General features: G+C 40.6%; 1 protein-coding gene across 7 annotated transcripts; it reads right to left on the bottom strand.

Moving 5' to 3' along the window:
* Window positions 1–546: 546 nt before the first annotated feature.
* Window positions 547–20,417, bottom strand: STX16 (syntaxin 16). Of its 7 annotated transcripts, none has more exons than XM_030463141.1 (9): window positions 20,355–20,417; window positions 10,468–10,602; window positions 9,839–9,946; window positions 8,619–8,759; window positions 7,914–8,076; window positions 7,140–7,231; window positions 6,457–6,600; window positions 5,806–5,886; window positions 547–3,618 (listed from the first exon to the last, which is right to left on the bottom strand). In XM_030463141.1, exons 3-9 carry the CDS (start codon window positions 9,929–9,931, stop codon window positions 3,514–3,516), a joined length of 819 nt encoding a protein of 272 aa, XP_030319001.1. In that variant the 5' UTR covers window positions 9,932–9,946; window positions 10,468–10,602; window positions 20,355–20,417; the 3' UTR covers window positions 547–3,513. The 7 variants fall into 7 exon arrangements, with proteins under 7 accessions (XP_030319001.1, XP_030318995.1, XP_030318997.1 ...); XM_030463135.1 differs by lacking the exons at window positions 10,468–10,602; window positions 20,355–20,417 and adding exons at window positions 11,170–11,181; window positions 13,283–13,643; XM_030463137.1 differs by lacking the exons at window positions 10,468–10,602; window positions 20,355–20,417 and adding exons at window positions 11,170–11,181; window positions 13,337–13,597.
* Between the last annotated feature and the right edge of the window lie 1,002 nt (window positions 20,418–21,419).

The raw sequence follows: 21,419 nt of genomic DNA, 5'->3' as shown, positions 1-21,419 counted from the left end.
CTCTTTTCCTCATGAAGTTAAATACCAGATACACACCTCAAAACCTATTCCAGAAACAAGCCAAGAATATGTTCAAAGGTAGAGAGAGTGTGGGGATTCATTGTAAATAGAAAAAATGTTTTCCAAGCACCAACGTTAGTAGTAAATTGATAAATGTCTGCATTAAATAATTATCCTCATCTTTTGTATTTGCCAAGCAGCTCTTTCTATTAATGTTCAGAGAGTAGGGAATCAATACTTGTTAATGTGCAGCTAGGAAAGCTAAGAAAATCTAATCAGAAAGGGTGTGCACATCCATGGGAAAAGTAAATGCTGATGTATCTAATGGAAATTCATCTAAAATGAAAAAAAAGAAAAAAACCCGATGAATTTAAGAAGAAACTTCCTTACAGTAAGGTTTTGTTTGATCTCTGAAAAAAAGACATTATGGAAGTTTTATTGCCTGATCCATCTAAAACTTGCCTGCATAAAAGATGTGTTGCAGAGGTGAGCCAGGCATCCGCACAGACTAGACAGGATAAGTCAATAAACAAGTTCCAGCTTCTTTGAGTCTCTTTACTGAGCCACAGAACATAAACTGTTTAGGGGTTCACTGTTATTCCAGTACAGATGGACAGTGTGGGAGATACAGGAGACAATCACGCAGAATAATTATTTCAGAATTGAGATATTCAAAGATTCATCAGGCAGTAAACTCCCAGTCAAAGTACAAATTCCACTATTCCTGCTACTTCAAGAATGTCAATACAGTGCTGTTCCCAAATCCACATTTTCTGAAAGGTCAACCATGGAGGAAACATCCACCTAACCCTCCATCCTTCCCTCGTTGTGTTTCAGTTGAGAAGTTCTGTAAAAGGCAACAGCTTTATAGGTTATTCCCACCAGGTGAGGAGTCCCAGATTCCTGGGAGATGCTCTAGCAGTGCTCTTTTGTTCAGGTTATGCCGTTTCCACTTGCACTTTGGAAGGAATCAGAGGTTCAATGCAAGCTGAGCAGAATCCAGCAACCACCCAGGCCCCAACCTGCAGAAGAGGGACCCAGGTTGGGCTGCAGAGGTGAGGACAGGGCCAGGCAGAAGTGCAGGCTGGAGTTCAGGCAGCTCTTGGTCCTGTAACACCTGAGTAGGCAGCATCCACTATTAAAAAGCCAAGCTGCTCCCCCTCTGCATTGGCTTTTCTGGTCTTTCACTGCTCAGTAGCACAGATGGTATGGATTCTGTAACACTTCATGTAGAGATTTTTACAAAGCACGGCATGAAGGTTTGATTGGGCTGCTGGTAATCATTTAGACTGAACTGTAACAAGACAGGCATCTGAAAGTTGTTTTGTAGGGGTTTTTCCTGGGTATAGTCAGCTTCAATATGTTCCAGGCTAAATTACACAAGACAGTTGACAGTTTAACCTCTTGTACAATGAATATTAAAAATGCATTTACTTTTACAGAGTGTGGAGGGAAAATATGTAGCCAGTTACTTGTTACAATACCATGGACATAACTCATGGGAAATAACTCTTGACAATGTGAGTTTCATTGTGCTACAGAAATTTACATACCTTTTTTCCAAAAGCTATTTCATGTCACTACTGATTTCATTTAATTATGAAGAGCATATAGAGACACATTAACTTGACAGAAGTCTGTTTCAGTTTGTACTTTTAAAAATAAATAATTCCCCAATTAGGTTGGAAGTGTTTTATTACTTCTTTGAATTCATTAGCCATGATAAAATGTCAAAAGCACCAGTCAAGACAGAAATAAATAACACAATCTCATGTTAGAAAGTTGCAAATACAGTATATTAAATTATAGCAATATGCTGCTTCACACCAACTGATGCAGACAGCACACCAGGGAGACAGTAGTTTTACTCATGATCACTGAATAAAATCTATTACCAGAACAGGGGAGCTGCACACCCAACTTCATGCATCGTTCTTTTACCAATTTACTTTTTTAATTCAAGTATTTGAACCAGCAGTTTTGGAAGTTCAGCATCCCCTTTGTTTCGAGGTAACAAGAGTGGTACAAAGCTTTTCACAATAAACCAACAAAAAGCCAAGGCTTTCAGGTCTTTGTAGTCTTTGCTTCCAGGACCATTCCTGCACCAAGTCAGTTTACAGCCACATCTTAAAGTCCTCCAGTAAAGATAAAGTCATGGCAGGCAACATATGCAACATCAATATATTATTATAAAACTGCACTTCAGGGGCTTTGAGCAGAACATCTCTCCAAGTTTATGGAGAGCACTGTATCAGTCAGAAAACGCAGGAAATAAGTTACAGTTCTTTTTTTGGGGGAAAAAACAATCCATACAGAAAAGCCGTATTAAAAATATTAAGGCAAGACCTGTACAATTGCACACCACTTCAGGCCTGAATGAAATCATGAGTATTCTATTACTTACATGTTGCCCTAATTTTTCTTTTATGGCTTAGAGCAAAGTCTTCCACTGAAAAAAATAGTGGAAAAAACCCAATTCTCTATGGAAGGACTAGTAACATGTCATTTGCATGATACCTTTCATGGTCAGTAAAAGACCATAAACACATCCTGTTCCAGGCAGGCATTTGAAAGAAAATCTTCTGTCAGGACAAAGGGATGTAATGTTTACTGTAGTGAAGTCACTTACATAAAAAAACCATAACATGTATGGACAGATGCACAGTAAAATAAACAGCTTACACAACAACTAAAGTAGGAAACATCTGAGACCTACTATAGTAGGCCAGATGGAATAGAAAGACAAAAGAAGAATGTCTATTTTTTTGTTTAACTTCACCACTGCTTTAATGTGATGTCTTTACTTTATTCCAAAGAAACTGGGCATGAAAAAATATCTATGATCATACTGGTGAGGAAAAACATTCCCATGATTACTCAAGCTCAAGAAAATTTTTTAATTAACTAAACATGTTAAATGATGCCAGTGATTACATCTTGTTATTTACAAGATTAAGTACTAGTATCTAAATTAAGATCACAAGGGTTGGGTTACTTTCTGGTTGCTAAAAAGCTTTTTTAGCTGTCTGTCCAGTTCTTTGGAGTCTGGAGACAAAGTAAAAAAAATTTATGCCTCACCACATTTCGTGTCTAGATCAATTTTTGTTATCCAGTCTCACAATTCAGTAACATGGTTTAAGTTTGAAGCCTGTAGCAATTCTGACATAAGAATACAGAAGACAACACATTTTTGTTCTCAGTAACACACAAATTACTGTACTCACTGGTAACCTTCAGTTTTGTACTTCAAAGTACTGTGCTTCCATCTACCTCCAGAAAGAGTGCCAAATTATTTGAGTGGGAGCATCAAGTTTCCTGACATTCTCCACATAATCCTTACAAACACCTCACAGATCACCAAACTTGTACTTTGAAGAAGAACTCTACAGAAACATTGCACAGACTTTGCACCACAAGGGCCTATACATTCAAAGGCAGCTTTCTGGAGTGCAGGTCCATCCATTCACATGGGGGAAAAAAGTTTACATAAGCTCCAAAAATAAGAAGTGAAACCTAGTGTGACTTTACACCAATAAGAACAACAATAAGGACAATTACTATAACAAACAGAATTAGAATTACAAGCATCTTCCGATTCTTCTTTTGATATTGCTCTGCCTAGAGAAACAGAAGAGAAAGAATACTTAGATTTCTGCAAAGCTACAAAAAGTACAGACTCTTGCTTGGTGTAAGTGAAGTGCCCATCACAACTGTCCTTTGGTAATGACATTTCCTACAATGTGTATTGCAAGCAGCTCCCACAAAACAGCTCTGGTCTGAACCATGGACTTCAGTGAAGGTGAGCACTGCAGTCACACTGATCTGTGTTCCTGGCAGACAACCAAGAAGAACCTATCCTCATGTGGGTTAAGCAACCCTACTGTGGCTTCTCAGCAGTCTTTGAGAGGGTTCTGTGCCTCCACAAGACATCTGAAGAATTACAACTTCATTTGTAAGAACACAGTTACAAAGCCCATGGAAAACAAGATCAGGCAGCTGGTTATGTGAAAGGGAACACTGAAAGCTGGCAAGATGTTTTAACTCATTTGTTTTGCTGATGTAAGATTCCTGTATTATACCTAAAGGACATTAAAATTCACAAAACTTCATTTTTAAATAGGCATTTTATTGTACCTGATTCAGCTGAGTATTTTCATTTAATTTCAATTAGAACTGAAAGCTCTCTCTTTGATTTGGTTCTGTTTTCTGCTTCATTCCTTCTTTCTTCTAAAAAGATTTTCTCATCCCTTTCCTCTTTTTCCCAACGGAATTAAAAGGAGGCATCCTGGAGAAAACTCTCCAAAAGCCAAGTGAAAGTCTGCTAATAGAAGCTAAACAAAAAAACTTGCATTTAATTCTTTTTAAATTAATAAACCTTCAAAATTTAAAGGGAAATATATATTAATTCTTCTCCTTCATAGTCCCTGGAAAGTAATTATTATCAGATCTGCTAAAACAAAGGTTTTGACCTGAAACTATGTAACATGCAACAACTGTGATTATTTACTTAATTAGGTTTTAAGTATCAAAGCCTGACAAAGTATCACAACTGATTCCAATTTTCATGTGAAGCAGGAATGATTAACTAATGATTCATATCACCAGACTTCTGCAGTTAATTAAAGGAATTTCAGTGAAAGTGCTGTCTCAGTACTTTGTAATGATAATGCCAGTTAAAGCAGAAAAGAAAATTAAATCAGAACCAAGTGGCTGAAGCATTAGAAACAGCAGAGCACCTGTGTGTGATATTACTAGACCTGTGCATGTCTTCCATAGGTGAAAAAAATTCCTATGCTGTACTGAAAACAGGTCGAAGTTACACAAATAAATCCATACTCTAAGAGCAAAACAAGGGTTTGCTGGCAACTCATTAACTACCCCAGACAAGAAACAGTATTGATTGCAACTGCTTCATTTATTTCCAGTTCAGTTTGTGCAAATTGCTTGCAAATACCTTGAGCCTTGCTCACCAGTTAAGTGACCTTAAATTCACCTTATTTTACTGATCCCAAATTTAGTTTTATGTATAACAAGAATAATCCCATATGAAATCTATTTTTCTCAAATTCCACTTTTTTGCTGTCCTTTAGTAGTCTACTATAACATGAAATCGAGTGTGTAATAATTAGATGCCCACGTTTCCAAAATGGAATGTTTTACTTAGGAGGCTTTTGCATAAATCTCTCATTCTACTTTATTTACAGCAAAGGAAGGACTGAACTGAGCTGACAAGTCAGAACGTAGCTTAAAATCAAAACAAACCAAAAAAGCCAACAAAACAATCACAAAACTCTGTTCTGCTGCCAATTGAAACTTTTCAGATGTTCATAGTAAAAGCTTCACACTAAAAGCATGAGTTGGACCTGACTTCTAAGCAACATTAGATGGAAAATATTAAAAATTACTTTTGCTGCTCACAGTAATGTTTCCAAACTGGGATGTATCAAGTGACAGAAATCTATAGGACTGGTTATTAGGTACCTCACTATTTCACACGTGCTGGGCTCTCAAAACAGAGAAGGAATTGCAGATAGATCCCACCAGGTTAGCAATATAAAAATCAAAGCACACTGCTTGGATATCCAGAAAGTTATTTAAGGAATTGACACCAGGCATCAAGCAAGATGTTAATGGAAGTTATATGAAAAGCTGCTACTCCACTACAGATGGAGATTTTATACTGTAGGGCAATCATTTCAAAAAGTGACAATGTCCAAGTGAAAAATGACTGAATAACTTAATGGCTATTAAATTACAAAATATTATTGAGATAAACAAAGCATCTTAGATATTCCATCAGCTTACCTTATGTAGTTGTTTTAGACCCTCTTCAGTTTTCATACATGACTGCTCAACATTGTAGTCAATTCTATCTAGAACTGTTCCCTAAATAAAATGGGGAGAATGAGTACCAAGTTGTACCTAAATTAACCTCATAGAACAGTTATAAGCAGCAGAGTAATTAAAAGCACTCACAGAAGAATACCTAATGAGCTATGTAAACTACAAACTTGTAGATAAGAACTGTTTGGGACTTCATTAAAGGACATCCCTGCTCACTGCCTAATTGACAGCTGTCACCATCTCACATCACATCCCTTAATTATCACCTTACTTCCTAGTTCAGATGTTTTTGATTGGCACATTTAACTAAACTGAATCTTCAGGAGAAATAATCACCAGTATGCTCTGGGATTCAATGTTCTGGGGTTATTTTCAGTCTCATGCCCATAACCAGTTGAATTTAAAAAAAAAATAAAATTATTATTATTATTATGATGTGCTTTTTTCATTAATTCATCTTTGGCAGATTTCAAACAAAGGAAAATCTTAGTCTGAATAAGCAAGTTAGGGAAAAGCAAGAAGCACAGGTATACAGGATGCTAAAAGAGAAGTTTAGAAGCCTTAGCACTACATGGAATCTCCTATTTCTTACTCATACTGGGCTGTCTGTACCTGTTCTACTATCATTGCTCCCAGGTCCCTAAAGATTTCATTGAGATCAGAGATGGACTGAACAATCTGACGGATTTCTCGCTCCCGCTCTTCCACCATTAATGTGTTTTGTTCCACCAGTGCCAGCTGATCATCTGTAAAACCCTGTTGAAAGAAAAGATTTAGATGCTGAACTCAAAGTGTGAAAAAACACTAAAAATAATTATAAGATTTAATAACAAAACAGTGCTTTTGGAATTTCCAAAGTAGACAACTAACAAAGTAGACAACTATCCAAGAAAAAAATATCCAAGAAAAAAACAGTTTCAGGACCACCAAAACAACTCAGACAAATATTTATAGTTTTAGCAGAGAAAATGTGTATCTTTCATCCTGCTTGATCACAAACAACTTTGAAAAATAAGATCTGTCCTAAATAATGTTTTTATTGACAGTAACGTAGGTCTAAACTAGGGCACAGCTACTGACCAGCATTACAGAAAGTCTCACAGCATCAGTGGCCACTAAAATGTGTAAAAGCCCAGCAATTACAATTTAATTTGAAACTCTGGAGACCTTACTGGTTTTGTCTCCCAAGGCCATTCTCAACTGAACATTAGATGTCCACAAATCATAACTCTTACACACAGATAAGGGAAAAGCCTCTTATGCATATATTGATTTTTTGCAGTATCTTAACTTACCCTGTCATAAAGTGTATCATCCTCCCCATCATCCATCAGTGGGACTGAGGTGTCAAAAAAGTGTTTGGATCTTTCTTCTCTATTCTTCATGCCTGTAAGAGACAAATTATGTTTGAGCATAATGCTTGCACACATAAGGCTTGAAGCTCCAAATAGAAACACACAATAAAGAAAATCTGGCTAACAAATTACAGATTGCAGTATCTAAAATGTAACTGTAATGTAGGTTATTATCTAACAAAGCACAAGTTCAACCAGACTTGCAAGAGTCCAATTAAATCAGTGATAATTTTAAGTCATTATGTTGAAAAAGTTAGGTTTGAGGACCCTAATATAATCACTCTAGGCTAATTTCTAACAAATTCTCTTAGAAACATCCTGTGTCTGAACTGTGATCCTAAGTTCCACCTGTGCCATTTATGCCCTAGCAGAAAGAAATAATACATCAGTATTAAACTTGAAGATCAAATTTGAGTAGGTTTCTTTCCTGCTTGCAGATCACAATGATGGAGTGAAAATGCAGATGGGTGAAATAACATTGATTTCACCAATATATTAAATCATGAAATTTCTCCTTTTGCATTGAAAAACAGTAAAACAGTTTGAACATGGGCAGTGAAGCAGAAAGTCCCAAATTCTACCCATCACTCCTGGTGTTCCTGTGTGCAGCACTTAACCTTTCTGTACTTCACTTTTCCCAGCCAAGAAAATAAGCACACCTCAATTAGTGGTTTCCACAGAAGGTGCCCGTTATTACTTATCTCTTATGCTTACGTTTGAGATAGTCAGACTGTGCATGCCTAAAGTTGGTGGATAGGTCCTGAAGGGACTGTGCTAAGGAAGATACTACATTCCTGAGAACACGTGCTTCTTGTTCTGTACAACTACGGGATCTGCTCTGCAAGACCTGGACTGCTCTCTGGCATCTGTGAAATAACTGAGAAAACAATCCCATTAGTGAAAACCACACAGCAACACACACTTTAAATATCACATTGCAAAAGTTCCCAATAGAAGACTAATATATTGATTTCTGTATTTTAAAGATTAATTTCCTAAGTCTTAGTGCACAGAGAACACAGATAAACAACTTAAGCTAAAAGGGCAGCAAAATAACACAACTACTTCTCAAAGACATTTGCTTCATTATAGCTGGACCATGACCAAAAGCCTCAGAACATGTATATAATGTCAATGTATTTCTCCAAGGTATCAATAAATGTGATTTGATTAAGTCTCCCAATCCCATTCCAAGTGGAAAAGCAAACAGGTAAGTAAAAGAAGAAGAAGGTCTTTGAACAAAGTGATTTGTTGAGCTCACTGAGCCAGTGCAGTACCAAGCACAGAGCTCAGGACTTTTGGCTCACTCTAATACTGATGACAAATGAAATGCTTTTACCCAAAGCAAACCACTGACTCACCATGATGCATTACAGAGATGTCAAACTCTAGGTTTAGAGATGTGAAGGCAGTCTGTACCTGTGTGATTTCTTGAGTTGTTATTTCTATTGCCCTTTCTTCCTCGCTGCTGTCGTCCAGCGTTGGCCTGTTTAGATGTTTGTCATGAAGACTGGCTAATTCTTTCATCTTCTGTTTAATCCTGGTGATATCATACTGGATCTAAAACAGAAAGCCCAACAAAAAAGAAAGAGAAGTGACTAATGTTTCAGACAAAAAGGTTCTGAAAAATGCTAGACAAAAATAATTAAAAGAAATCTGTGTAACACAAAAAGCAGATCAAAGTTCATTAACAAAACACGTAAAAAGCTGACTAAGCAGTAACTGAAAACTCTCATGTGCTTTGCTACATTTCAAACTCTTGTTAATCTTGGGCATGGCTGCTGCTTTCAAATATGCTTCATTAAGCTGAACTTCATTAACAGTAGAAGTCAAATGACATGCTTTCAAACAAGTCACTAAAAACAAATGTGTAAGGATGATCATTATTGTAGCAAAAAGGAGACTGATCACATTGGGCACACAAAACAAGCCTGAATGTCTTGTGTGAGTACATTTTAAAAAGATATTTTGAAATCACAAATAGCTTCATGCTCCAGATACTGGAAAAGGTTTTGATTGGATGCTCCAGTCATTCCTTCACATTTCTCCAAATACTTCTATAACTTGCAAGGTAACAGGACCACATAAGCAGGAAAAGTTCTCCTGCTAGAAGACACTAACACTTTGTTTTAAAATAGTAAACTGCTGACCTCCATCATTTTATGGTCTATTCAACTGGACCACTCAAAGGGTTCAAACAAAAAGTTTACTGGAAGTACTAATTTTTGTACCCTTCCTTCTAAGTTTCAAACTAAGAACAGCTTTGCTTTGCTAAGGGCTTGAGGCCCTTCCTGCAGTCAGAACACTCAGCTCTAGCATGTCTATCCTAATGGTCCCAGTGCACTGTTATCACTGGTGTCACTGGTGATGCAAACCCAGTCTTCTGGGTTTATGGACCTAGATAATCTCCCAGTATGTCATTTGCAATATATCCTCCAGGATAACAAGTCCCAGGTTTTCTGATACTTTCCTCAGAACAATGGTACCATTTTAGAAAACACAATTATTTTTATCTTTCTTCCAATACTGAATCTGTAAAATATTAAACATAAAATTTACAGAATTGAGAATGTAACTGGCAACTCTAATAAATCTATACATGAGAAACCAAACTGTGTTGGATCTGCCACATGACTTACTTCATCTGCCCCATCAACCCATTTGGGAGGTAAGCGTTTTGTTACTCCAATTGCTGCTTCAGGATCTAAACTGATTCCTGATACCAGTGCCATACGATCATCAGCAAGCTGCAGAAGACAAAAAAAAGATGGCAAATTAATTTCACTCAAATTAGATTCAATTCCTTGAGCGTCAGGAAAAATGCATACATGCCTCCTCCTAAAAATTAACCTAAAAACGTGTATGCCCATGATGTAGGTATGACCAAGATCCACATCTCCTGTTTTGTCCCTAGTGACCTTCATCTTCCCACTTCCTACAGGGTCTGGAAGATGAGATTTACTCTTAGAATGAATACTTAGCAGATGTGCAAAGGTGAATTCTCACTGTGATGCTTTAGTTTAAGTAATTCTCATGTTGGTACATTGTGTTTTAGGCAATGATTCCTAGCCAAGGGAATGTTCCATTTAGCCATACACTCATCTCCTAGGCACCTGAGAAACAGCTCAGTTCTACAGTGTGCTACAAAGAAACTTATTTCCACCATAGTGGGTGCTGGATGAGGTTCTCCAGAGAGTGTGGTCACTGTGCTCTTGGAGGTTTTCAAGACTTGGCTAAACAAAGGCAGGGATGATCTTACATAGCCTACCAAGAGTCTTGTGTTGATCAGAGGTTCCTCCCCACAGCATGCCTACAGCTCTCCTTTGATACACATCTGAGTGTGCAGGGCCACAGAGCAATGTTTAGCACTGGGGCTGTAGATGCTTCCAGTCATCTTCCTTCTCTGAGATGAAGACAGGGGAAGGGTTGGAATTGGAAGACAAATCTGGATCTTGTTGCCAGTTAAACCAGGCTTTGAAATTCCAGAGATAAAATAATCTTTGTTTACTTCACCTCCGAGTTTCTCCCAGATTTTAAATTTTCTTTTATCAGTTCTGGAAAACATTGCTGTTCCCCATCCTCCAGCTCCTTTAACAAAAACAGTTCCTCTTCCTTCTTGGGCAATTCTTTCCCAAAAGGCTGTTCTTTTATCCCAGAGCTTATTTCCTGACTAATAAAGTTTGAACACTTTAAAGACAACATCAAAAATAGCTAATGGCTTCATTGTGCAAAATCACTCTATTGCACATGAACACAGCAAGTCAGACCAGTTTATCCATCTATCTATTAACAGGGAAAAATTACATCACAAAATGCTTGTCCTCTCTATGCAGCCTTGTCCTACTGTACATGGGGACACCTCATCCTACATAGTGAAACCTAATACACTAGAAGAATAAGGAAAGGAAGAGTTTAGCTCAACAATGTATCCTTGATGAACCACGGCAGAATAAAATGTGAAAAACAATACCTCATCCAGCTCCTGAAGTGATTTGTGGATCCCATCAGCCCCATCCAGTTAAAGACAGCAAAAGATAAAAGGGAAAAAAAAGAGACATAGGACAGATACAGGGCATGGTCAGTTGAGAAAATACTGATTTATTTTTTTAAGCATGATGGTTCACCAAGAACAGAACCAGCATTTAAACATGGCTATTTGACAAGTACATTATGACATTGTGCTTCTAAGGTCAGCATTTTGCTTGATGCACAAACTTTTCAAAAAGTATTTCAGTTGCATGGTTAACAGAAGGAACAAGAGATCCAGTTAAGAGCTTGATTTGTTTTCCAAACTAACAGCACAGTTGAGCTTCTAGTTACTAAAATTCCAGGTAGAAAGACTGCAACAGAATATATTGAGTGATTTGACTGCAGGATTCAACACCCACTGGTGAGTTGGGAGGTTTGAGTATGACTGGAGGAACCATGTGAGACATTTACTGACAAGCACCCAGGGTATCACAGGTTAAACAGCAAAAGACAAAAAGCAAAAGCAATGTAGTACATGCTCACTGAGGTACTTAGTGCTCTAGTTTCAGGTAACATTAATCCTACATGAATCTGAAAAATACAAAAGGCTGCTATCTGCAATGTGTCATCAGGTTTTGTATTGTGGAGGGTATTTCCACTGGAAGATTAATTAAGCAAGAATGTCAGACCCAAAATGAGGATGAAATACTTGTGGTTTAACAAACCTGCAGGCTGCAACTAATGATTTCTTTTATCCTACATCAAACTCTTGAATTAGGTGAGAGTCAGTAAGTGAAACAGTTGAGAATGTTTATTTGATTATCTGAGTTTAAGGAGCAGCTGACTGCACAGGTCAGAATGCATCTTCCAGAGCAGAATGTAATTTTTGACAGAGAGCTCTCAAAGTGCAGGATTAATTACACAGGAATTGATTACCCTGAGCATCCTAGAAAATAGCCTCAATAACTGTTAACACACACTGTAAATAAACTTTATTCAAGTAAAAGTGTGGTTCTACTGCTCAGTAGCTTGAATGCAAGTTTAGAATATCATTAACTTTTCTAGGTGATACTTTATAAACACACAAGGATCTGAAAAAATGATACTGATATTGGCAGAAACCCACGTTAAAAAGAAATAAATGCAGTGCCAAATTAAATATGTGTACAACACATTATTGATATTTCCTGTTCTGAGAATGCAGTTCAGTGTGGAGCTTGTAGGACACAGGTGTAATAAAGTTAACAATAAACAAAGACCATTCAACACCAATTCATCAGGTGAAATAAAAAATTTACAGCCCAAAGGACTGCTTTTTCCAACAAAAATGCATTAATGCAAAGCAACTTAGAACTATGTGACTGCCAGCAGGTATTTACTGGTGCCTGTTACAAACAGATGGTGAGGTTGTAAAGGAAGTGTAAAAACCTCAGCACAGCTGAGCTGTGCACCACACTCTGACAAGCTCAAAATTTATAAAAAGCCTCCTAAAATGCAACAAGTGGCTTTCTGAAATTTCTCTAAGGAGGTCTCAAAATAGAACCTGCTGGGTCCTGTCACAGATGACTTTCAGTTTGTTTCTATTTGGAGAAAACATAAGAAGGGCAATGGACACCAGAGCAAATTATGAAAAATTCAAGCCACGTGAATAATCTACAGTAACATATTTAACAGTGCTCACACTGGAGTGAATAGAAGAGTTCTGCTCGAGGAAATAATCTGGTTATTTTTCTCTGGGGAAAGGAAACACCAAAAAGTGCAGTGGACTTTCCTGTCACGTCAAGGCAAACACGAAGCTATTAGAACAATAACTGGATTTATTATTCATCAAGTGAACAGCGACGTGATCAGCACAAGGTCAGACCTCTTCTATCCATTCTCCAGTGAAACAGTGGGGAAGAGGCCACCAACGGGAGGGGAGGAGGGACGGGAGGGGGGGAGAATGACAGAGGACAAGGGGTTTTGAGGAGGGGGCTCGGAGAAAGGGAGCTAGGGAGAGCCGGGGTGGGTGAGGAGGGGTCGGGGGAGGTTGGAGGGCCAGAGGGGAGGAGCGGGCAGAGAGCCCGGCAGCCCCAGGGCAGCAGGGTACGGTAGGATGAAGGGAGGAGACTCACCGCAGCAGCCATGCTACGTGAACCCAGAAGGCTGGAGGAGCCGTAACTACTCACTTGCTCGGCCAGCAGCTGCCGGCTCTGCACCGCGTTGTTCCGCAACAACAAGAACGCGTCCGTGAGACGCCGGGTGGCCATGGCCTACAGCCCCCCCGCCCCGGGGCCGCTCGGCGCCTCGCTGCCGGGCCCTCGGCACTAAGCTCAGCCCGGGGCCCCCAGGCAGACACGGCGGCCACCCCCAGCAAGGCCCTGGGCCGCTCACAGGGCCCGGCCCCCCAATGCCGGCTCTCCCCGGCCTCCGGGCCCCTCCATCCCCCCAGGATCCGACTGCAGCCCCGGCCGCGGCACGGCTCACTTCCGCGTTGTGCATCGCTCAGCACCTTCCGCCCGCCCGCCGCCCCGCAGCACCAACGTTCCGGCTCTCCTGCGGGCGGGGGTGCAGAGAAAGCCCCGGGTCCAATCCAAGCGGCTGTGACACCCCCTGAGGGACCCCGGCCCTCTGCCCATCCCGGCTTTAGGGGGCAGGGGGTCTGGGGGAGTTAGTGCTTTGTCTTGTTTGCCCATCATGGCAGCCAGGTGTGGGCCTCGCAGCCATGGCAGCCTCCGTCCCACACCTGCCCATGGCTGCCCCGCTGGCCGCAGCGCTGCCTCTCCCTCGGGAGCCTCGGCAAAACAGCCTCAGACAAACACGCCCTCCTATTTCCAAAGCTTTTACAGTTAATTTGTTCCATCTCCCTGCTGTGAAGCATCCTCAAAGACACGAGTTACGTTTGGAGCAGAATACTGTAGGCTGTCCGGTTTCAGTCTGATGGTTTTTCCTTTCCCATTTGAGTTTTTTTGTTCTGATTCCTTTCCCTAAATCCCCCCACACACACACACACACACACACACACACACACACACACACACACACACACACACACCACACACCCCTCCCCTTTTTACTTTGCTTCTATTTAATTTCCAAAAAAACCCTCCCAGCTCTTGTTGCTGACTCTGACCACTGAAAAACGAGGACTTTCCCTGAGAATGAAGAAGCTGTTTCAAAGGACAATACAGTCTTTGCCTTTCTGAAAAAAGATTTTTTAACAAGTTGAACTGAAATGATCTTTTCCCCTGCTGCTCTCTCAGGCTGGCCTGGGTCTCCCCTGCATGGAGACAACGTGACACGAGGTGTCCCCTGCAACCCGAGCCAGATCCAAGATGTCCCTTGTGACACTCGCAGCAGCCACAGCCTGGGCAGCTGCTCACTCTGGTTGTCAGGAGACTCTCAAGCTTAAACTCTTCAAAAAAAAAAAACACCCCAAAAAACCCCCCAAACTCACCCCCCAAACAAGGAGTATTTACACATATGGTAGGAACAGGGACTATAATCACAGCCACATTCTCTGGAAATTTTACCCCGTTTTATCTAACCGCCTGGGCAAACTTGTACAGTGAGAAATAGAAAAAAAAGTATTTCTTTGATATTATAAGACATTTGGGGAGTTTTCTTGAGCAGCCCTTCTGCCTCAGTGGGAGAGACCTGAAACTTGGAATTTAGCAAGGAAATAAGCTCCAGTCATACAGGGAGCAATGCACGCGTTTCATTTTTCGTGGTCTGGTGAAATCTGTTTTCGTTTTGGCTGCCTGACAGAGGCTTTAAATATATATGTGCATACTTCATTTCTTCATGCTAATTTTTAATCTACTGAAACAATTCTTATACTATGAGAACAGTTTCAGCTAATGACCTTCCAGCACTCTGTTGGCACTGCTGCTGTGGCTGAAGATTAAGAGGAATTTCTTCTGCTCTCAGTGGGCTCCCCATGATCTTTTAGCTCTGGCTGTGTGCATAAAGAGAACTGGTTGGAATATCTCACAGGGTGGGATGGCAAACATCAACCCAATGGGAAGCCTAACGTGAGGGAAGTGTCTTTTACTTCCTTTTTTTTTGACAGCTTAAAGAGGTTTGAATGTTGGGGAGGCTTGGAATTTAAGCAAAGGGTATTTGGGACTTGTATGCAGATGGATAAAACTCTGTAAGGAAGGGATCCAGACCCAGCTTGGTGAATAACCACTTCAAAGTGTGCATTAGGAATAAGCAAAGGGAGTAGAAGGAATGGAAAAAAAAAAAAAAAAGGATTAATCAAAGAAAACGACATCTTAGAAGTTAGGAAGTATAAGCATAAAGGGATGTGTGCCAGAAGCAAAGCCAAGTTAGACCTCACAAAGGAAATAAAAACAAATAGCAAAATGTTCTTCAGGCATTCATACCAGGAGACCAAGGAGAGAAGAGGTGGGAGTGATGAAAGGTGGAGAGGCAGGACACAAATGAATGTGTAATATATAGTGGAAAAATCCATGGAGCATGCAGATAGAAATTGTCTCATCCAAGTGGAACAAAACTTAAAGATCCTAATGTGAGGATAATTTGGACGAGGTGATTGTGGTAGGTCCCTTTCAACTGAAGTATTCTGATTTCTGACCCAGACATTTTACAGTACTGGTCTATCAAGATTATATCTGGCTGTGTAACAGCATCACCACAGGAGGAACACAACACAATTTGAGAGCAGGAAAAATTGTTCCAGCATTTAAACAGAGGAAAAATATTTGAAGCCTAATCCAAATCAAATACAAGACTTTTGGATAAATTTAGCAGGAAAGAATAAAATCAGACATGATGGCAGATAAAACCAGCCTAAAACACAACATGAATTTAGTGAAGGTGGATAATGCTAGAGTATCCTGATAATCATATTTTTCCCTCTTAAGACAGCAAATATCCCTAGATGGATCTTTCTAAGCTTATACTGTTAATATTTGGGCTGTTGCTTCTTGGTGCTGAAGTTCACTGCCATAGGTTTGGAGCCTGTGTCTTCCTTTGCCCTCTTATCTGCTTTTTTAATGCCTGCTCTTTTCTGCTGTTCTTAATGAGCAATGAGATACCAACGCTGCCTGCACTGGCACATTCCTGGACCCACTGCCTCCCACAGCCAGGGCCTGGTCCCAAATGGTGGGAACTTTCCTGTTACTACTGTGGCATTTGGATCAGGCTTCTGGAGAAGGACAAAAATATTCCATACTTTAGAACATTCTATTTTGAGGCAAATAGCTAAGCTCGCTTTTTTTTTTTTTTCCTCCCCCCCTTTCTTTAATGGGAAGATAATCAGAGACATATTTCAAAAGCCAACTTTTAATCTGTGCTTTCAAACAGTTTTCTCACAGTCCAGTCCCTGTATCTTTACTGTTCAGCTCCCCAGCCTAACTCAGGAGCAAACACAGCTTATGCTTTGGTGATCAGATGAAGGTCAAGCCCCACAACATTTTATCTCATGTAATTGAGTAGATACCTGGAGGAGGTGAAATATTGCTGTCTTTTGAAGCCAGTACAATTGGCTTGTGCCAAAAGTAGGATTAATGGACCATTAAGTGCGTTTTGCCCTGGAAAATCCCACCACCTCTTTGCAGCTGGGAACACTTGGCTGCCAGAAAACTTCTGCAGGAAAATTTCTATGGAAGAAGTCAGCAAAGTAGTTGGGTGAGCTCTGTCATTGCTGGAGGTGCATTTTCTATCTGGGAATTCAGAGGCTCTTTGAAAAAACAGACCGCATTTTTGCATTTATACTGCAGCAGAAGATTTTCAGTCTTAAGGGCAGTCAAGCTCCCAGTTTTCAGAGCCTGTTCATCTAGGAACCAGTTTCTTTCTCTACCCAGTGAACTGGGATTTCCCGAGTCCTGGGAGGGGGTGCAATTCTGAGATCCTCTCTGTAGGTGGTGCTGCAAGGCAGCGAGATGTAAGAAGGGCTGAGCTATTTGTAAAATTCAATCCCTTGGTTTCTAAACCAACTCTTGGTATTCCAACATCCTTAAAAAAAATAAAAATAGGCATAGTTGCCCACAATTTCTTTATCTGGTGAGCTATGAAATTAATTAATCAACTGGAAATATAAATAGAGGAAACCTGTTGTTTTCTCTGGGTCCAAACAGTAGATTGATTACTTTCTGGAAAATGGGAGTTGAGCAAATTGTCTTTTCATTTTGATCTAACTTTACCAGAGTTTTGACAGAAGATTGTAGAATCTAATTAATTAGAGAAGAACATCTGAAAGAGAATAAAAAGTTGGTCATGTAGAGACTCTATGTAATAGATGTTTAAATTGTAAAGAGAAGGAAATTCACATCTTTAAGAGGGCTCAGTCCTCTTTTTCTCTGCAAGCAAATGTTGCCTTGAGTTCAGCTGCTCTTCTGCACACTGAAAAATGGTAGAATGGATCCTGCAAATGTCTCTATTCCTTCTCTGCTACTGAAATGCAATGAATCCCAGTGGAATCAAGTCTTACTTTGAGCTGGGTATGCAGTGAAGACTGCTGTGTCTGTCGGGAGGAATTTTTTAATCAAAATTCAGCTGCAAAAATTTGGTGTTTACAGGCAGACATACTTCACATACATAATTAGAGAGGCAACCTTGTTCAACAGCAGATATGAGAGCTACAGTCTATGAGCTTGTAACCCAGTCTCACAACAGGCTAATAATGCCTGTGGTACTTAAACAATGGAACAACTTTGTCATCTAATATTGTGCAAAATCCCTCTCCTCAGCTGAGTTCTATATTAAATATTCTGTGTCACCACAGTGTTAGGTTACCTCTGCAGCAAAGATGAAAGGTTGCTCATTGTGGGCATTTATATCTCTACTGATAGTAATTACTACTCCAGTAGTCAGGTGAAGATAGTCTGTATTTAAACTGATATATAAAATGTAAAAATGTGTTACTGGTCTCTTTCTTGCAAGATATATATCCCAAGATTTTAGATCAAGATGGGATACCTAGCTATCATGGATGTATATTTTAGCTGAGCAAAAATTAGGGGGCTGGATGCAAGGCAGTGGTTGGATTTTCATCCACAGAAATAGCAGTGTGATCCAAGATGTTTCTGTCCCCTCACTGTTTGCTGTTGACCATGGCACTGATGTTACCCTGCAGTTTAGTTGCTTCTCATGTGCATTAGAGCAAGCCAATCTGTGGAATTACTAATGTAGCAGCTTTTTTTTTTGAGAGGGTCAAGGCACCACAGCTGACAGAGGGCAGGGAAGCCACTCTGCAAACACAGCTCTCAGAATTGAACAGCACCGTGTCTGGAGTACCTCAAATACATGCATCCCTGAAGAGACTGTAATCAAACTGTGTAGACAAGGGAAGTATTTTTATTATTATTGTCCTTTTAGAGATGAGGAGCCAAGCCACAAAGAGGTTAAGTGAGTAGTTTCCCTGCAGATATGGGGAATGTGATAAAACACAGGGTTCATCATTACTGCCATTTCACAGATGAGGAAACCGAGTCACAGAACACCAGTGGCTTGCTCAAGGTTGCAAGGGTATTTATAGCAAACCTTGGGCCTGAATCTGGAGCTGCTGAGTCCTAGCCAGCATTTTTTCCCAGAGGAATCATGGATAAGGAGATTAATGTCAATAATTTCCCCCAAAGTAGCAGAATTTCATAAAGAGACTGTTCTAGAAAAAAGATGCTGGTGCTTGTGTTAGAAAAAGGAGCTTGTACTCCAGTATCCCCAGCAACTCCTACCTATCTTCTTGTTATCCCAATTAGTGGAAATGTTTCACTTCCAGAAGACTTCATCTCTTTAAATTAGGTGGTGTTTTTTTTAAGCAATAAAATAACTAGAGAAAGCAATTCAGAAAGATATATTACAGTAGATCATGTTCTGACATTCATCCCAGCAATAACAACTGTTATCAAAGAAAGATCTTTCTCATAAATGTAGGAAACAAGTCAGGCTAATAAAGACATGAATAGGTTTTTGCACATTACAAATTAAAAATAATCAATGAAATACTGAAAAAAAAATCTAGTCAGAAATTCTGCATAATGAATATTATCTTGCACAGAAGTAGTCTGAGTCTGCTTTATCATTAATAACCTCTAGTCATAAATCATTCTGAAATGAGAGAGAAAGAAAGAATGACCCTGCTCATTTCAATGCTATTCAGGAGCAGCAGAGGGCACATAAGAGCAGGTTCCTACATAACAAATTTTCTCTTTTTTTGTTTTGCCTAAATCTTCCTGCAGACTCAGGAACTGTAAATACTTGTTTTCTTAATGAAACTGAGCCAAGTGGCTAAGCAAGTGGGTATCCTCTGAAGAAGGAATCTTAGATTTCCAGACTGTTTTTCTGTGACTTCAGACCTCTGCCTGCAACTGACATATTATGCCAAAATACTGCTGTATGTGGTGTTTATTGCTACTCTCAGAGGTGCTTAGGAATGGGAAATGCTAGAATCTGAGATAAGTACAAAGATGATGTAACAGCACAAGGAAGGAAACTAGACCAAGCAAAAGAAAAAGTTTATTAGACCAAGTGGAGCAAGGCGGGGATGGGGGCTCAGAGCTGCAGCTGAGAATGGGCATGGGGAGATGATGAAATCCCCTTTCTGCCTTAAATAGCATCACAGTAAAAACCCAATCAAACAAAAACAGCAAATCATCCATCTGAAATGAAAACAGGGGCTGCAAAGAACCAAGAAAGGAACTGCTCTTGTTTCTCTTTTCTTCCCATTGCTCAGATAAAATAGTGTCCCTAGGAACACTTACCACCTTCTGTGACCTTGTACTCCATGGAGCAAAGCCTGGCAGGAAAGAACATCCTATTGTTCCCAGTTTATATATGAAGGAACTGAGTTAAAGGAGACTGATACTGATTTGACAAGTTTTTCTCCAAGCTATCCTTGTTTGATCCCTCTGGGGATGTGGATGTCTGACCTTGGATGACTCATGCAGCCCCCACTCCACTGATTTACCTCCCACTGATGTCCCAGGGGCTGACTGTGGGCCAGGACCCTTCAGCTGTTGCCTGAGGGCTCCAGCTGGTCTGCAGATAGTGAATATCCCTTTCAGTCATCTGTGCCCTGAAGTCCCCACTCACCCCCATTGCAAAGAGATCACCCAGTGCAGTATGTGCAATGGCAGCAGTGGTTGGGGTGGGCAGGGCGTTGTGTTGATCTCCCACCTCCTTACTGCCTTGTAAAGCCTAGGCTAGAAGGCTTTATCATCTCCAGGGTGTATGACCCCATACCTGTGCTCTGCTGTCTTTGTTGCATGCTGTCTGGGAGAGATAATGCAGTGTCCTTTGGCTGTGCTTTGCAGGGGCATTGACCACAGAGGGTTCAGGAACTCAAGCCCTGAGCTGAGTTGCAGAAAAATAAAGAGACCCATGTCCAAATGGGTACCTGAAGGAGGGATGGCTCCAGCCTGTGCCAGTTCAGGCTGGTTATCATGGCACAGTCACCCCAATTCCCTTGCATGGGAATGTCTGCCTGGTTTCTGTCCACTGTGTCCCCCTTAGAATCCATAGAATCAGCCATCAGAAACACTTGGCCAGCAGGAAACACTGAGCACAAGAAGGATGGTGGGATTTAGATTACCTAAATCTGGGTTATTCTTGCTGCTTCAGTGCCCTAACCCAAAGCAGTGTCTTTCCCCCCCACTGCAAATGAGAGCATGCTAGAGACCAGGAGGTGTTCAGTAGCAGGGGCCAAGGTAGGGCTCCAAATGCTGACCTGCCTTCCCTGCAACATAGCTGTGGAAGTTGGTGGGCTGGGAGAAGTTAACAGGACATAATTTGGCTCTGTGTATTTTCTTGAGGTATTCTGTCTAAGTAGGCTCAGCAGCTTTGCCTATCCCCATCTCAGTTTCCTGACCAAAGATGAGGTGTGAGGAACTCAACCACATTCCCTGGGAAGAGCTGATAGAGCCTCCCCCACTTCTCCCTCTCTGGTGCTTCAAACCAAAACAGCTGCAAACTTCTTGTGGCTGGAGATGTGCTGAGTGGCCTGGCAGGAGTTCAGGGAGAGGTAAAGGAATCCCACCCACCAGTAGCAAGGGATCTGTGCAACCACCAGCCCTTGCAAGCCCTAAATCCTGGCTTCTTGGTAATTTCTATCTCCATAAATGCCAGTCAGCTGCCAGGAGAAGTGACCTATATCACTGACCTGTGTTGTTTGTGAATTATGAGGTGACACACAATACACTGGCATTAGGCAAAGAAGTTGTCTGCTGATGTGGTGACACGCTTGAGGCAAAGCTGGAAAATCTGATCCCTTTCTGTCCATGGTCTCCCAGGTGCTGTGGTAAGGCATGC

Source organism: Calypte anna, chromosome 20 (assembly GCF_003957555.1).
Source record: "Calypte anna isolate BGI_N300 chromosome 20, bCalAnn1_v1.p, whole genome shotgun sequence".
Classification (NCBI taxonomy): Eukaryota; Metazoa; Chordata; class Aves; order Apodiformes; family Trochilidae; genus Calypte; species Calypte anna.
This window is presented reverse-complemented; position numbering and strand designations above follow the sequence as displayed.

Bases quoted from the DNA above. Each gene is read 5' to 3' on its own strand.
- STX16 (XM_030463135.1), bottom strand. From the start codon at position 13,417: ATGGCCACCCGGCGTCTCACGGACGCGTTCTTGTTGTTGCGGAACAAC. The intron at 8,760-9,838 runs GTAAGTCATGTG...TTTCTGTTTTAG, and splicing joins GGGTTGATGGGGCAGATGAA to ATCCAGTATGATATCACCAG. The intron at 5,887-6,456 runs GTACAGACAGCC...CATTTTATTTAG, and splicing joins GAGCAATGATAGTAGAACAG to GGAACAGTTCTAGATAGAAT.